Consider the following 16,783-nt stretch of genomic DNA (forward strand, 5'->3'; position numbering starts at 1 on the left):
TGTAATGGAGCAGATGAAACTTGCCGCTTTGGCAAGGGGTGTGGCAGTACTGAAACACCATCTAAGCTGTTTGCCAATCACAACGCACTGGGACAGCTAACCAATCACAACACATTTCGTTTTTGGAAGGCGGGCCTTCATCAAACCCGGAACTAATCAAGCCTTATGTGCCAGCCTGAGGAGGTATTGTAATAATACAAATTATGTGAAAAATAATGTGTTTTTCGAACCACCAAGTATGAGAGCATGTTCTACTACACCCCCAAAACAAAATGCTTACTTTGTAAAAAAAAAAAGCATAATAGGACCCCTTTAATTACTCACCCTTGTGTCGTTCCAAACCCGTAATACCTGTGTTCATCTTCAGAACACAAATTAAGATATTTTTAAGGAAATAAGAGACTCGTGAATGTGCGGTGAAGACTAACATGGAAGAGAAGAAATGTTGAATAAAGTCATTATTTTTGTTTTCTTTGCACACAAAGAGTATTCTCAGAGTATACTCTTCATAAAATTATGGTTGAACCAGTTATGTCACATGAACTATTTTAATGATGTCCTTACTACTTTTCTGGGCCTTGAATGTGTCAGTTGCATTGCTGTCTATGCAGGGTCAGAAAGCTCTTGGATTTCATCAAAGATATCTTAATTTGTGTTCCAAAGATGAACAAAGGTCTTATGGGTATGGAACGACATGAGGGTGAGTAATAATGACAGAATTTTCATTTTTGGGTGAACTGTCCCTTTAAATATATCTCACAAATGCAGCCAAACAGGAAAACACTTGCATTTCTTTCCTTGTTTTACACGAACACAGTAACCTTAGCATAATTAACATATTTTCTCAATTTTGCAGTCCTAAATTCTGTGTTAAGTTGGTCCTCTACATCCTGTCTTGTTATATGCTTGTGTCCACTGCAAAGTTCATATATCAGCATGAGTTCTGGCCTTCTGTGCCCCTTGTACATGTCTGGACATGTTGGGACATGCCTCACTATCTCTAAGAAGTTTCAGCAAAGTTCTGTAGGGGGAAACTTATGTCAGTGTGAAGAGTGAACAGGTGTTAGTGCTTAATATAGCCAACAAAAGAATAATTAATGAAATTTTGCAATACTTTTTTCCTCCAGAGGTTTGCAAAAGTGACTGGACGTCTGTGAGAAGAAAGTGGACCTGGTCATGGACAACTGTGAGTGCATTTCTGTCATAAATAGATCACTGCAGAGAGTGCATCCTGGTGACTTTGAGTTAAATGTGTTCCTCTTTGTGGTGCACCTAACTTCTCTTTCACCGTAGCTACGTCTGTCTAATCTTAGTTTTATGAAAGTGAGAGCTAAACTAGAAAAAGAAGAAGAAAACAGAGACGCTAAGACTGGCAGCCAAGACAGAACACTTCATAGCTTTCATCCCATCTCCCCAGTGACTGGTTAAGGCAATACCTCGACAAACAGTAACATAGCAACCCTCCCAAAATCTCTTGCTATTAGAAGGAATGGAGATATCAAAGACTGTTTCTCTGCAGGGCTTTGTAGGGTTTAGACTCTGAGCTGTCCAGAGCAAAAACAGTACAGGTATTCTCTGAGTCTGAATAACAGTCTGTGCCAAAGCTGTCTGACACCTGCTGTCTCTGACAGAGATAATAATAATGGATAGAATTCTCTCTGTTTGACATGAAAGTCATCATTATTTGTGTGTGCAATACAGTTTAAGTCAAAAGTGTACATACACCTTGAAGAATCTGCAAAATGTTATTTATTCTACCAAAGAGGGATCATACAAAATGCATGTTATTTTTAATTAAGTACTGACCTGAATAAGATATTTCACATAAAGGATGTTTACATATAGTCCACAAGAGAAAATAATAGATGAATTTATAAAAACCCCGTTCAAAAGTTTACATACTGTGTTGTTACCTGAATAATCCACAGCTGTGTTTTTTTAGTTTAGTGATAGTTGTTCATGAATCACTTGTTAATCCTGAACATTTAAACTGCCCGCTGTTTCATATCCCACAAATTGTGTATTTAAACCCTTTCCAGCAATGACTGTATGATTTTGAGATCCATTTTTTCACACTGAGAACAACTGAGGGACTCATATGCAATTATTACAGAAGGTTCAAACACTTACTGATGCTCCAGAAGGAAAAACAATGTGTTAAGAGTCAGGGGGGTGAAAACTTTTTGAATTTGAAGATCAGGTTAAATGTACCTTATTTTGTCTTCTGGAAAACATGTAAGTATCTTCAATAGTTTCTGAAGGGCAGTACTAAATGAAAAAAAAAAAGATATATACATCTTCATCTGTTCAAAAGTTTACACCCCTGGCTCTTAATGCATCGTGTTTCCTTCTGGAGCATCAGTGAATGTTTGAACTTTCTGTAATAGTAGGTACAATACTGTAGACAACAGTAATTTGCCAATTCCAAGCAGAAAAAAAAACCTCATTATGTCAAAAACAAGAATTTGACACACTAAAAGACGTCCATGTGTGGGTGAATAATTGGCTATGGAAAAATCTATGGTTAGTGAATTTTCCAAAGAGGAGCTTTTTCGTTTTCATATGCTATATGGTGGCTTTGTATCTGTCTGTGGCTTGGCAAACACACCCAATGCAGTGCTGAGATCTGCTCAGAGAGAGTAAACCAGGCCAGGCTAATATTAGAGGTTACATATTGCTGATGGCTTTTTTATGTTTCCAGCGTTTCTCCTTGTTGACGGCACGTGTTTTGAACACAGGGTGTTTTCAGATCTTCTCAAGGTTGTGCACGAAGATAACACTTTGTATGTGAGAGAGTGAGTGTGTGTGTGTGATGGAGCAAGTGAGTGTATTTGCATGTGGGTCCCCCTGAGGGTGAACTGCAACTACTTTGCATGCTTAATGTGGGAGACATACGGGTTTCTATGCTTGTGTATGTGATTATACGCAGGTGTGTGTATGTATGTGTTTTGGATTATAATAACATATGCTTGTTTTTATGTTTTCTTGTATGCCTTTCAGTTTACATTAAACTCAATAATAATGTGATGTTTTCAGCTATGATGGTTTTGACTTTTATACGTTTAATTAAATACTCAGTGGTATAATGCAGTGATTCTCAACCAGGGAGCCAAAGCACATTACAGGCCTCAGAAAACTTTTAACTAAAACTTAAAAATATTTAAATGAACATATTGAATATATTACTACTACTATTACTACTACCTATATATGTATATCATCATATATATACATACACACACACACTAGGGCTGTCAGTTTAACGAGTTAACTTAATTAATTAGTTATGAAAAAATAACATGCTTAAAATAATGCAGTTAAACCTGACCTGTACGTCATCTTACATTTCATATAGTTGACTGTTGGCAAATATGATGCAGGCAACAACTCTATAAATGCAGTTATGCCCTAAAATTCAAGAAACTGGTGCAAAAAAATGCCCCTGTATGTGTTTTGTCTCATATTTATATATATCACATATCACACAATATCACACGAGCAGCAAGAGCAATATGACACGAGTGCTGATTTTGTCCCGATCTATCACGAGCTAAAAAAAAACTGTTTTATACAACAGTTTAGTAAATAAGTTGATATTGTGTTATATTTTTGCTACCTTTGAAGCCATAGCAGAATTGTTGCGCGTCTTCGACCAACATAGCGGTGTTTAGTTTCTGAATGAATTCGCGTTTTGAGCGAATCGTGTGAATCAATGATTCAAAGGCCCATTTATGAAGAGCTATTTACTTAATTCCTAAATGAATCAGCCATTTGAACGAATTAAATCAAATGAGTGACTCATAAAGACATTTACCGCCACCTGCTGGCAGATTTCGTTTCTTATTTAGAGTATTATTTCATTAAAAAAAAATAATAATAATAATAACAATAATAATATAAAAAAAACAACATTAAAGGGATAGTTCACCTGAAAAAAAAAATCTGTCATCATTTACTCACACTCATGTTGTCTCAAACCTTTCTTTGTGGAACATAAGAAAGTATTTTTGTAACAGCTGTTTTGGTTACCATGACTTTCATATATGAACAAAAAATACTAAGATGTTTCTCAAATTATCTTCTTTTATGTTCCATAGTTTACGTTTGGCCGTTGCATGTGTAATAAATTTTACGTTAAAAAAATATTTCTTTCTAAAGCTACAATTTGTAATGTCTACTTGATACTTTCTCATTTAACACAAAAATAGCTTTAAATATATATTTTCACAGTCAAATTTATTTTGTGATTAATTAGATTAATTAATTGACACATCATGTAATTGATTAGATTAAAAATTTTAATCGACTGACAGCCCTAATAAATATATGTATAAATATAAATATATGTGTATATATATATATATATATATATATATATATATGTATATATATGTATGTATATGTAGTAGTTAAAAAGTTGAGAACCACTACTTGAATTTTAATAATTGTGCTATTGGGAATCTAGTGTGCAGTAATGAAAAATTAAATATCACTTTATCCATTAAAGAATGTTGAACATTGAACTTTAGTTATTGCACAAAAAACTCCCGGTTATCTAGATTGTCAGTAACTGGCTTCGAAAGAATTAACCAAAGGGTAATCATACACTAATGTTATGGAAACCTTGGGTTTATTTCAGGGCAAGCTTATATAGCCCCATGCAAATGTGCTTACTCTCATCACACGTAATGGTGGTGAGGCACTAAATTTGTTTTCCACTGAGAGAAACTAATTAGTTCTAGAAAGCAAGCGAAAAAACGCATAGAAACCCTCACAAAGACTCTCTCCGGAGAATTTCATGGTCTGTTGGTGTGTGTTTGTGTTTCTCGCGAGTGTGCAGTGGTCTACGTGAGGCTACGTGTTTCTTCTAGTGTGCTCGGTTCCTCGCTCACAATTTTTCCTCCTCCCTCTCTTTCCCTGTCCCCGTCCCTCCCTCCCTCTCTCTCTCTCTCTCTCTCTCTCTCTCGCTCTCTCTCCATGTGTGCGTAGTCTGGGCGCCCTGCCAAGTGGAGTGTGTTTTTTGAATGAATACCTGATGAGGCTGCTGAGGCTGACTGGGGGAGGAGGAGCCGTGTTCTCTAGAGCACTGTGTGTGTATGTGTGAAGAGCAAAAGAGAGAGAGGAAGAGAGAGAGAGAGAGAGAGCGCTGGCAGTCTGTTTGCCTTGCATAACATACGCTGTAGCTCTCACACGTAGGGCTAGTGAAACAGCGCAGACGAGGGGACTTCCTTTACCCTCAGCCCTCGGAGCAATTGTCGAAGGAAGTGGAGGAGAGTGAAGGCGGGGGGGACAATTGGACATGGAAGAAAACATAAATCAGAGGATTGCGTGTGTGACCTGATAGCAGAGCTAAACCTGGACAAAGGACAGCTTGCCAGTGGGTAGAGTGAGTTACACTCGTAGTGCAGAGAGAGAGAGAGAGTTGTTAAAGGCTCCCCTATAAAGAAAGGTAAGGCATCAACCTCAGATGAAATGCTTGCTTGGTTTTGAATCATACATGCTTATTGCACATGCTGTGGTACTCCCGTATTGCATGAAGGGAAGGAAATATGTGCATGCGTTTGAGAAATCAATTTTATAGTAAATAATAACCAATTTGCAGAAATAGTTGCAATTCTTTGCAAATGTGTCCGTGTCACTCTGTATGTTGTGCTCTTTTGCTTATAGGATCAGAGAGAGAGAGCAGAGAAACAGGCTTTAGTCATTGTAAAGGCAGCAACAGCTCTGTTTGGATTCATGTCTAGCTTAGGACTCCCTAGACTGCCTCTTAAAGGGACAGGCGCCCATATAAAAGGTCGTTAAGTGCAGAGAGAAGCTGCTAAACGAACACGGGTAAAAATCCTTTGAGCGTATAAGCATGTTTTGTGCGGAAAGAAGTTAATATAAGCATGTAGTTTTAAAAAGCAGTTATGTTTGTGTTTGTATGCATAATCACTGGCAATGGTTCAGTCATCTCTGAGATGACATCATTGAAAAAGGTGTCACAGCACGCTGCGAGTAATACGTTCCTGGGGATTTTGCATTAACACACTGTGCACAGAATGAACTTTGTGTTACATACAATACTATTTTTGTTTGTGTGGCAGAGGAATTACAAAAGGGGAGTATTCACATTCACAAGTCTTTGTTTTTGTGCATGTTACATTAGTATTGCTTTTAATAGTATGGGTTTATAAGTGTGAATATGTTGCGTTGATGACATTTGAACTGCAGCAGGCCTGCAGAGCATCTACTGTTAAACAACTAGAAGATACTGCAAGTTGTTAATCTTTCTAGCTCTTTGGCTCAGCCACACTACGAGCGAGTGTGTGTGAACGCATGTTTTGTCTACATTGTGAAAACTAAATGTCCCTTTAGCGATAGCAAATCCTACAATTGAAATCATCCACAATGATTGATTTAACAAATTAAACAATGACGCTGCAAAAGAATGGTTTCTGAGAATTAAATATAGGGTTAAGCTCAATTTAGCAACAATAGTAGTCAATGGAAAGACTCACTGAGGTTCTTTCAATAGAAAATCCATCTGTTGACATGAACTACAGCTTTGTGACACTGAACTGAAAGAAAACAGAAATGAAGCATCACTTTTTTTTATGTCTGTGTGGCTGTATTGCCTTGCAGGCTTAGGTTGAGTTAGCTGTTTTGAATTGTGAGTGTATTTCAGTAGTGCTCTTTGAAACCCTCTGGAAATAGACAGGCAAATATGACACCCGGTAAAAGAGAAATAGCGCATATGCACATACAGACACACGCAAATAAGGTGTGAAATGTAGATAGTCTTGAAACTTTTTCACAAGAATTTCCTCCCAGGTTCTGCTATACGCTGTTACATAATTTCTTTAGCTTAAGGAACCAGCAAGTGATGCATGCAAGTATGCTAAAGACAGAAGGACGTCTGGTTTGGAGGTTAATTGTATCCAGTTTTAGGATCTAATAATGTATTACAAAAATGCTTGCTATGAATCCCTGCAAATGCATAAAATTATCCAGGGGATTGCAGTTGTAGCTATATGCATTGTTTTTAATACACTTGTGTTATGCTATGTGCATTGAAAGCAGTGTAAGACTGTGATCTATGTGATCACTACAGTGCTATTGTTCTTTGATACATGAGCACTCTGCACCAAATCACATATGCATACACGCATCAGTCCAATGGATATGCTGATGTGTATGTGCGTGTATTGTGCTCTGTGTACAATAGACTGAAGCATTTAATGGCTGTGTGTGGTGTAAGCTGTAGCAGGGGAAAGTAGGACAGTGATTGGTGCAGATCTACTGTGGTGAAGGGATCTCTCCCTCCCTCTATTCCCCCCTCCCTCACTCTCTCTTTCTTCCCCACTGTTACACTCTAACTCAATAACTATGCTTGCTTGCAGGCAGAGCTCAATGTGGGTCAGGAGAGCCAGTGTTCTCTCTTTCTCTTCCTCATCTTTTTCCTGTCCACACACTCTTTCCGCACATTAAGTTTTCACCCTGTGCTCTCTTTATCCTCACTGATGTATGTAGATGGACTGTATGAGTATGCAAACATTATTAGTCCTTAAAGGATTAGTTCAATCCAGAATTCAAATTTCCTGATAATTTGCTTACCCCTGTCATCCAAGATGTCATGTCTTTCTTTCTTCATTCGAAAAGAAATTAAGGTTTTTGAGGAAAACATTCCAGGATTTTTCTCCATATAGTGGACTTTAATGGGGGTTAGCAGGTTGAAGGTCCAAACTGCAGTTTCAATTCAGGCCTCTACATGATCCCAGATGAGAATTAATGGTCTTATTTAGGGAAATAATTGGTCATTTTCTAAAAAAAATGTAAAAAAGATATACTTTTTAACCACAAATGCTCGTCTTGCACTTGCTCTGCGTCCATGACTTCATACATTATGTAGTCACAGTGGAAAGGTCACGTGTGACATAGGCGAAAGTACCTGATGATCCCCAATGAAGTCTACTATATGGAAGAAAGAAAGACATGAACATCTTGGGTGACAAATTGGAATTGCATTTGATTATAGACACTTGTTCATTGTGGTACCTTAGAGATCTATTACTTATTACTTGAATAAAAGCAACATTCATAAATGCACGAACATACAGTCTTTTTCACTAAACTGTGGTTTACCCTACTAATATGTGGAAAAACAAGGAAGTCAAAGTGTTCAGAAAAGGTGAAGGTTTGAGTTGGTTACCAAAAGCATTAGCCTCTGGCATTAGCATATTAAATACAATTTTACGGTTGCGAAACAAAAACGAAAAATTATTTGGCACTTATAACTGTACTGATGTTACTATAAGATTAAAAAATACGTAATATGCTACTTTTAGGCAGAAAGGTTTGAACTAGTTTCATAAACTTAAAGGCAGTGCATAAAGGATACACTTTCTCATTGTTTGTTTTTTATTTTCTGTCTGTCTGATGAAGGTACGGACCAATAGCCATCAGTGAGAGATGATTCCACATGAAGCACATGGATCCTTTCATGACAAGAGTCCTGACAATGGGCAAGACTACAGTAAAAGTGGAGCAAAGTAATAGAACAATGAAAATCTTCTTCTACTTTGCACTTTAAAACATCCTGATCAAGACAAGTGGGTTAAAATACGGGACAAGCTCCAAGACCATGAAGTCTAACCAGGAGCGTTGTAATGAGTGCCTTCCGCCAAAAAAGCGGGAGATTTTAGCTCTGGAAGAGAAGCAGGTGCTGGTGTCAGCTGCTGTTAGTGAGAGCCAGAGTGGAGAGAATTTGGCTTGGCTAGCCAGCGTTGCTACCATGGCTAGCATGGCCCACATCCCCAACAATGCAGGCCCATCACAGAGCAACAGTGCTGAGCCTGACAGCCCCCCACCATCAAATAAGGCTCTCACTGTGGTGACGGAATATCCTCCAGCTACTACATCTGCTGGCTTTTCGTTCTCTTCCAATAGCTCCACATACAGGGGAGTTTTCTCTGGGCCTACCGTGCTAACAGCCAATCCTGCGGTTCTCTCCACAAGCCTTCCTCAAACTATAGGCTCCGTCCAATACACACAACTTCCCCCCAATCTCCAACTCATAGGGCCCTATACAAGTTATATCTCTTCACAGATTGTGCCGTCCACAACCAGTCCAACACAGCCACGGAGGACGCCACAAGAGGTCTTGGCCACAACAGCTGTCATCTCCCAAGCATCCAGCCTTGATTCACAGAATCATCATGTGATTTCTTCTATACCAAATGTTTCCCACAGTCAATGCATCCAAGTAGAGAGTGCTCCTTTAGGTTTGACAGTGTCCTCCCCTTCTGCCCAACTGCCCATTCAGATCCATCCACACTCAGCAGTCCTTGCCCCTCACGCCCTGGCCCTTACACCCTCTCAAGTGGTTCTACACTACACAGATGGCTTTATTGCAAAGCAACCAGACTCCCATCCCAGAGAGATGCAGAATGGTACCCTAGGAGAGATTGCAGTGGTCAAGCACAGTACTGCCAAAGGAATTTCTAGCCAGTCAGAAGGTGACCATAGCCACAAGCAAAACCACAACCTGGGCCTCCAGACCCAAGCTCAGGTTCTGCTCCCAGCCGACTACAGCACTCATGACAGAACAGGACTGCAGACGTCGCTGATGTTGGTATCCAGTAGCCACCTTGCAGCAAACAGCAACTCAGAGCTCCAAAGTATCTTGGGGAAGGACCACTCATCTTTGCACCTTGCTGAGAGAGGAGGGATCTGCATAGGCAAGCCAATGTCCAGAGTGTCCGCTCTTAGTTCCTCAGACAGCCAAGTTTCTCCGGCCTCCACAATTTCACCGCACACACTTCTGCAGGCTCCTCACAACACTCCCCAACAAGAGCTCTCCACCAGCCTTTACTCTGCAACGCAGCTCCCAATTATTGGCTACATCACCAGTGCTTCTGGTGGACCACAGCAAGCAGTAACTGGCTATCAGAGCAACCTGCCACAGCACGTGGTGATCTCAGGCAACCCCTCCTTGCTAATTCCGGTGAGTGCCACTAACATCAATCCAACTACTGCTGAGCCGGAGGTCACCCGCTGTTCTGTCATCCCCAGTGTAGCCAATGCATCAACAGCTCTGCCTCAGACCTTTATTAATACATCCCCACCTGCAGCTGCAGCATCAGTCCTACCCAATGGTAAAGACATCACAGTCTCTGACGGAGGTCCTGCCTCCTGTGTTGTGCCAAGTCCAACCCAAATACAGCTGCCTGTTCTTTCAGCCAGTGTAGTAGGATCTCCAGTTCCTGTGACACCTCCAACATCCACAAGCCCTCAGAGCTCACCATCATCACCGTCAGCGGGCCTACCACCATTCTTCATGAAGGGCTCTATTATACAGTTGGCAGATGGCGAACTAAAACGTGTGGAGGATCTGCGGACAGAGGACTTTGTGCAAAGTGCGGAGGTGAGTGGAGAACTGAAGATTGACTCCAGCACTGTAGAGCGCATAGAGTGCAGCCGCACACCCAATGCTGTCATTATACAGTTCTCAGTGGGAGAGAACAAAGCCCAGGTGAGTCAGTTTCTTTTTATACCAAGCTTTGAGAGTTGAATGAACCATTGGAACTCAAATATTATTCTTGGTTTTCTCGCCTTTAGGTCTGTGTCGAGGTTCTAGTGGAGTACCCTTTCTTCGTGTTTGGTCAAGGTTGGTCGTCCTGCTGCCCTGACCGCACCACCCAGTTGCTAGCACTATCCTGTGCCAAACTCTCTGTGGGTGATGTTTGTATCTCTCTCACCCTTAAAAGCCTAAAAGATAGCATTCAAAAGAAAGATTACTTTTCAGACTCTGTGACGAAACACAACCATTCTTTGAAACCAGCCAAAAACAATGGGCCAATTGAGGAAAGACCAACCCAACTGGAGGATCTTAAGAAAGGACACAAAATGACATCAGGAGTGGAAAATAGTGCAGGAACACTGGTTGAGACTTCCAACCCAAGAAATGTGTTGACCCTCTTGGAGAATGGGGGGATAAACCCTCAGACACAGGTGAACCTCCAGAACCAGGCAGAAAAAACATACACACTCAGTGTTGAGAGAGCAGTTAGCCGAAAAAGGAGATGGTCTGCCCCAGAGAGGGGAGAAATGAGGTCGCAAGAGGACCCTCAAGTTTTACCCAAATTTTCCTTCCTCCCACATCAGCTGAAGGTCAGCATTGAGGGCCGCTCCAGCACAGGTTGCTGAGGACGTTCAGAACTCCATAGAGCAGTGGTGGGGAGTCGATTTCTAACCAAGAAACATTAATTAGCCTTACTTAATTAATTTGAGAAATCACATAATGGTGATTAACTGAATAAAATTTCTTTTCGCTTGGTGTCCAAGAAAATGCTTTTGCTTCAACAACAGAGACTCAGAATACTTTCCCCATCACTGCCATGGACTCCAAGAGGGACAAGGAAGAGCAGATTTACTTTTTGGTACTTTGTTGCTTTCCTATCACATTCATATCCAGGTTACTGTAACGTTAGATCAGTTTACACAAAAATGTGTGTGATCATTTGAGTCATATGTAATATTAATCCTTAGACTTTCTTTTTAAATCAGCTGGACATGACCATTTTGGGTTGTATATTTGCAAGGTCTGACCACTTTTTTTTCTCAGCTTGCTGAGCGTTTAGTGTCTGTTAGTCTACTGTTGTGTGTACTGAATTCATTCATAATCAGGGCTTTGACTGGATACGGACTGTTACATGGATTGATGGCAAAAGGTTAAGACTAAGATGTGTCATTTGTGTGATTATGATTCCGAGCGACTTCCGTGAGTTGTGTGAGCTTGATTATCTTGACAGAAGCAGCCTTCCACTTGTTACTGCCCCCAATAATCCCTTGCTTACATAATGTCGTCTGAGAGTGACAGGCTTTGCTCGAGTGACTACTTTGAATCAGACTAAAGCATCAAGATACAACATTTATGTTGAATGTTAAATGATTTATCCTCATGTGTTAATTCAATTGCTGATAGTCTTCTAGATATGCAATACTGAGCTTTCACATACCTCATGTGTGCATTTAACAATTAACCCAATCAGATGGCCTGATCGGATCTGCGATCTCAGTTTCGAGCGAGAAAGCGCCGGAGAAATCTTCACGTTGTCAAAGTGGCTGTGTAGAGAAGTCTCCGTTCAAGTCAGAATTAGCACTTTAAAGAAAGGTTAGGGGAAGTTGAATGAATGGATGGAAACATTCCCACCTCTGTTTAGTTACTACAGCAACAGACCATTTTGAGTGCTGTTAGTCATTTTGTGCATTTCTACCCAAGCACTTCTCATTTAGCATTTTTTTTAAATTATGATGTCTTCTTTACACTATTTTAAGTATTGTGGGCCTTAATCAGTCCAGCTGCAATAATGAATTCTTTGTTAAATACACGTATAATTACCATACAACTAAATCTAAAACCTGGAATACACTACACGATTTGTGCCCTGATTTTTTTCGCCCCGAGAAGTTGACGCCAGCTGCCGAAAGTCAGAGCCAGTCTGCAGATTCCATAGAAAACTGATTGGTGTATGATGGTCACAAACTCAGATTTTTTTACCTTCAGACTCTGGTTCCATCCAGTCTGACGATATCAAACATGTTTGATATTTTCAGACGATTTTAGAACGCATATTGTTTTTATTTGTCACACGTCTCCTAGCAACAAGGCACATGTTTCTGCATGAGTTTGTTGTGATCGAAATGACCGTAACGCTTTGTCACTATTTACAAAGTCGGTAAACATATGATGCCTAGTGTTTTAAAAATCTCTTCAGATTTTAAGTCATGTAGTATATTCCAGGCTTGACCAGCATTCTCAGTGTTCAAAACAAGCCACGTTTCAAAGGTTTATCACAAACGGAATCTGCCTTTTCGTACCAAAAGTTGTTTATATAAGAAATTTAGCATCTAATAAAGTTAACAAAATGACATCAAATTTACCCAGATATGATCGCTTAAATAGTAAGAATCAGAGGGTCAAAGGAGGACGCTGTGATGCTAAATCTAAACGGACTCGAATATTGACCTACTACATTCTAATGAAATATACTTACACAGCCTAATTTTTGTTTGCATCAAAATAATATATAGTTTCCACTCAGACTAAGTTGGGTCTCTTAAAATTTTGATTTCTCCATACTTAGCAGTATGCTGCTAATGGCCTAAACATGTCATGGTCAGACTTCTCTGCAGATTAAAAAAAGAATACAAAATGAATGTTAAAACACTATTTTTAAATTTTAGTATCCACATTATCTATTTTCTCTGTCTTTGCTGTGCTGGACATGTTAAACAAATTCACAGGAATTAATTTAGTACACTGCAATGAAAAATGACAGACAAGGTAATAATCCATAAACTTTTTTTTTTTTGGAAATGACAAATATAATTGCTCTAGTCCATAAACAAAAGCCTTATGGGATTGTCTTCAGATATATTTTGTGTGAAACAGTCACAAAATAATTCTTATCTAACTCAACTGACTGTTTAATACATATGAGTGCTGTTATAAATTCAGAAAAAAAATCTTTGAATACATATACGAATTTTGCTATTTGCACAAGTAGACATTTTAAAGAGTAAAGCCGAGTGTAAGTATGGAGTCTTATAGTTAACACTTCATGTTGCCAGCTTTGTAGGTCACCTAAAAACTATAAAGATTGATATGTGTGGTCATGAGTGTGAGTTTTTCACTTAGAGTGAGTCAGTTTGTTGACTGACTTGAAAAGGTATTGTTGTGTCTAGGGTTATATTCAGATGGAATCACAATAGACCTCATATTGTAGAAGTAATGCTTGATTGCACATTCAGTCCAATTTGGATTTGGATTTTATGCACTTTTGAAGAGAGAGGACAATGAAAGAGAAATAAAAGGAATTGTTGATTAGTAGCCACACAGCTACGATGCGATCAATACAGTCTATTGTAATGGTGATATTGGTAAGGCAGTAGAAAACTCAGTGCTATCACAATAGACTAGAAACCATTACAAAAGTGTCAATGTTTCTGGATTGTCGTTTGTTTCATATGTATCATTGTTCTCTCTCTTTTTCTCTCTCTCTCTCTCTCTTTCTTTTTTTCCTGTGTAGCTATGTACATGTAAACCTCAGTGTGTTTGTGCACTGTGTGGATAACTTCATTGAAGACAGTCAGGTTTCAACACTGGTGGCAACAAACTATCTTTTATCCAGTGTGTGCTATTCTGTTTCAACCTAACAACAGCGATTTATTATCATCTGCATCAAATGTTTTTTTTGTTTTTTAAAAAACAAGGCTGTCAACCACTTGAAGGCATATATAGCGATTTATAGTCTAACTGCATTCTCAGGTTGAGAAACTGGCCCGACTGTTTCTGTTCCTGTATTACAATTTGCAAAAACGCTCAAAGTTACAAAAACTGAGCTGGTGTTCATTTTAGCTTCAGTGCTATGACTCATGGGAAGTCACTGGCTGACTATTGCGCCCTCTACAGTCCATGCACCCAATGTACAAATAAGGCTCACTTTTAACTAGCATGTTGACATGTTGTGAATGTAGCTCATGTGCTTGCTATTGAAAATTTATTCATATGGGAAAATACAACTCTCTGTTGTATGTGAGGTTGGGCATCAACAATATGGCTTTTTATATTATATATATCCAAAGACAGTCAGAATTTGCTGAAAGCATATGCCTCAATGGTCCATAGCCAGGATTAGTTCTAGCAATACCACAAGGCCTCATTTAGGGTTGGAAGACCAAACTTGACGTCTAGAAATTGACCTATAGCATACACATCGCTGATCTCATTGTTTTGTTTAGTTTTTTTAAAGGAAGATCTAGGTCTTTTACCTCCCGTTAAACCTCAATCGCCAGAGTGACACTTCTTTAAAAAAAAGAAGAAAAAAGCACATAACTGATTTCTCATTTTCTTATATATTCGATGTAAATGACTATATTTGTGTGATTCGTTGTACCTGTGATATTTTTCTCATTCTTTGACAAGCTCCTTTTCTACAAACTTACAAAAAGCAATTAAGACAGAAGTCAACCTCAACTTTTCTAACTGTGGCGTGTTTATGTGAACAGAGCATCCAAGACTGTTCAGTGAAGTCAGTGATCATTTCTTTGGTGGTGCTTGCAAGTTTTTGTAGCTGTTTTGATTTTTGTGAAATGGAAAGGAACATCGGACTCGACTTTTGGCAAATATGTCCAGTTCAATGATTTCCTGTATAGTACAAATCTATTGTATCTGTATAATCACTCTAATAAAATACTGTGCCAATTTTAGTTGCCTTTTTCCTTTTGAGATGATCATCCTAACTTTTTTTTTTTTTTTTTAAATACTGTACAGCCACATATAGATGCTTTGAATTATTCAATGACAAGGTTGTGTTTGACCCCTTTACAAAAGCCTCCTGAGACACTGACATTCTGACTACACATGCTGCATAATTTCTCATAAATGCACATGATGATTTCTTATATATTTCACATGCATAAAGGTTTATTTGCTGTGATGTCATAGGAGAACCATCTTGGTTAGAATTTTTCAATGAACCAATCTTAAGAGAATCATTTTTTCTTAGTGTAAATAACATTGAAAATTTTCCATGGATGCTAAAGGTAGATACTAATAAAGAACCTTTACTTTTAAGAGTGTGGTGTGATAAAATATGCCAAAAGATTGACACTGTACTACTCAGCATTTAACTGAAGAGGAGTGACCTTCAATAAAATGACTGCCCCATGTCAGTGCTCGTACATATGCACTTTTCTGAGATGCTACCTTCTGGAAGATACCTTACATAAAACTCCAGCCACCCATTACATAACATGCAAACACACGTTGTGTTCTGCCTGAAGTCTCAAAGTATAGCTTGAAATGAAAATAGCCTGTGATTCAGATAGGTGAGATTGTGCAAGAGTTATGAACTTTGGGCTATAGGTTTGTATGTAAACCTATAGTTAATGCACAGTAGTTTTCTTCATTGAGAACATTCTGTTCCCTGTTCCAGGCTAGCAGATGACAGACCCTTTCAATCTGGGGCAGTAGAGCTAGTGAACTGTTTTTCTTCCCTGAACATATACTGGCTTATATCATGATGTTCTTATCCACCAAATAAAATTAATATTACGTATCTTATATATACAAAACATCACACGAGTGATTTTTAGCACTGTTATACGAACGCTTTCATACAACAGTTGAATAAACAAGTAGTAAATATTGAGTAACTTACCTTGTAGACAATATTGGCAGTTAATTGTATGTTTTCACTTCAAACAATGAAAATAGTTCCAAAGGAAGCCAACGCAGAACTGACCACTCAGTTTCTCGAGCAACAAAAACATTAGGCCTCGCAGTGTTTCGTTTCCAAATGAATCAATGTGTTAAGGATTCAGTTGATAAAATGATTCAACGACTCACTCAAAAAAAGTGGTGTTTTCGGAACAGCATACAAGCATATTACTCCTACTATTTCTGCAATATTTGAAGTATTATACTGTAACGAACTGATTGTTTTTGAAAAAAATGAATAAATGACTCACTCACTCATAAAGACTTGTCGCCTCCTACTGTGAGGTATCTTGTAAAAAAGAATCACTTAAAAAATGTCACCACTGATGGACTAAAAGCCTCTGGCGTAAATAAAAGTAAATAAATAAAGTAAATAATTAGTATATATGCAGAATATTTATGCCCATATAAGCCAATTTAGTAGATTGAAACTGTATTTTTAACTTGGCGTGCTCTATAAAGAAGCATAACACTATCAGGACACTTATTTTATGTTATCTTTGCTGTCCTTTACTGTAC

General features: G+C 38.7%; 1 protein-coding gene across 3 annotated transcripts; it reads left to right on the forward strand.

Annotated features, from left to right (window-relative positions):
- Positions 1–631: 631 nt before the first annotated feature.
- Positions 632–15,252, forward strand: atxn1b (ataxin 1b). 3 transcript variants are annotated; one of them, XM_051131908.1, is made up of 4 exons: positions 632–700; positions 1,128–1,186; positions 8,425–10,513; positions 10,600–15,252. In XM_051131908.1, the coding sequence occupies exons 3-4, from the start codon at positions 8,624–8,626 to the stop codon at positions 11,185–11,187; spliced, it is 2,478 nt and encodes an 825-aa protein (XP_050987865.1). In that variant the 5' UTR covers positions 632–700; positions 1,128–1,186; positions 8,425–8,623; the 3' UTR covers positions 11,188–15,252. The 3 variants fall into 3 exon arrangements, with proteins under 3 accessions (XP_050987865.1, XP_050987864.1, XP_050987863.1); XM_051131907.1 differs by lacking the exon at positions 632–700 and adding an exon at positions 815–1,039; XM_051131906.1 differs by lacking the exons at positions 632–700; positions 1,128–1,186 and adding an exon at positions 4,990–5,449.
- Positions 15,253–16,783: the final 1,531 nt, after the last annotated feature.

Source organism: Labeo rohita, chromosome 16 (genome assembly GCF_022985175.1).
Source record: "Labeo rohita strain BAU-BD-2019 chromosome 16, IGBB_LRoh.1.0, whole genome shotgun sequence".
NCBI classification, from domain to species: domain Eukaryota; kingdom Metazoa; phylum Chordata; class Actinopteri; order Cypriniformes; family Cyprinidae; genus Labeo; species Labeo rohita.

Coding starts and splice junctions, on each gene's coding strand:
- atxn1b (XM_051131908.1), top strand. CDS start 8,624: ATGAAGTCTAACCAGGAGCGTTGTAATGAGTGCCTTCCGCCAAAAAAG. Junction 10,514..10,599: donor TGGGAGAGAACAAAGCCCAG/GTGAGTCAGTTT, acceptor TCTCGCCTTTAG/GTCTGTGTCGAGGTTCTAGT.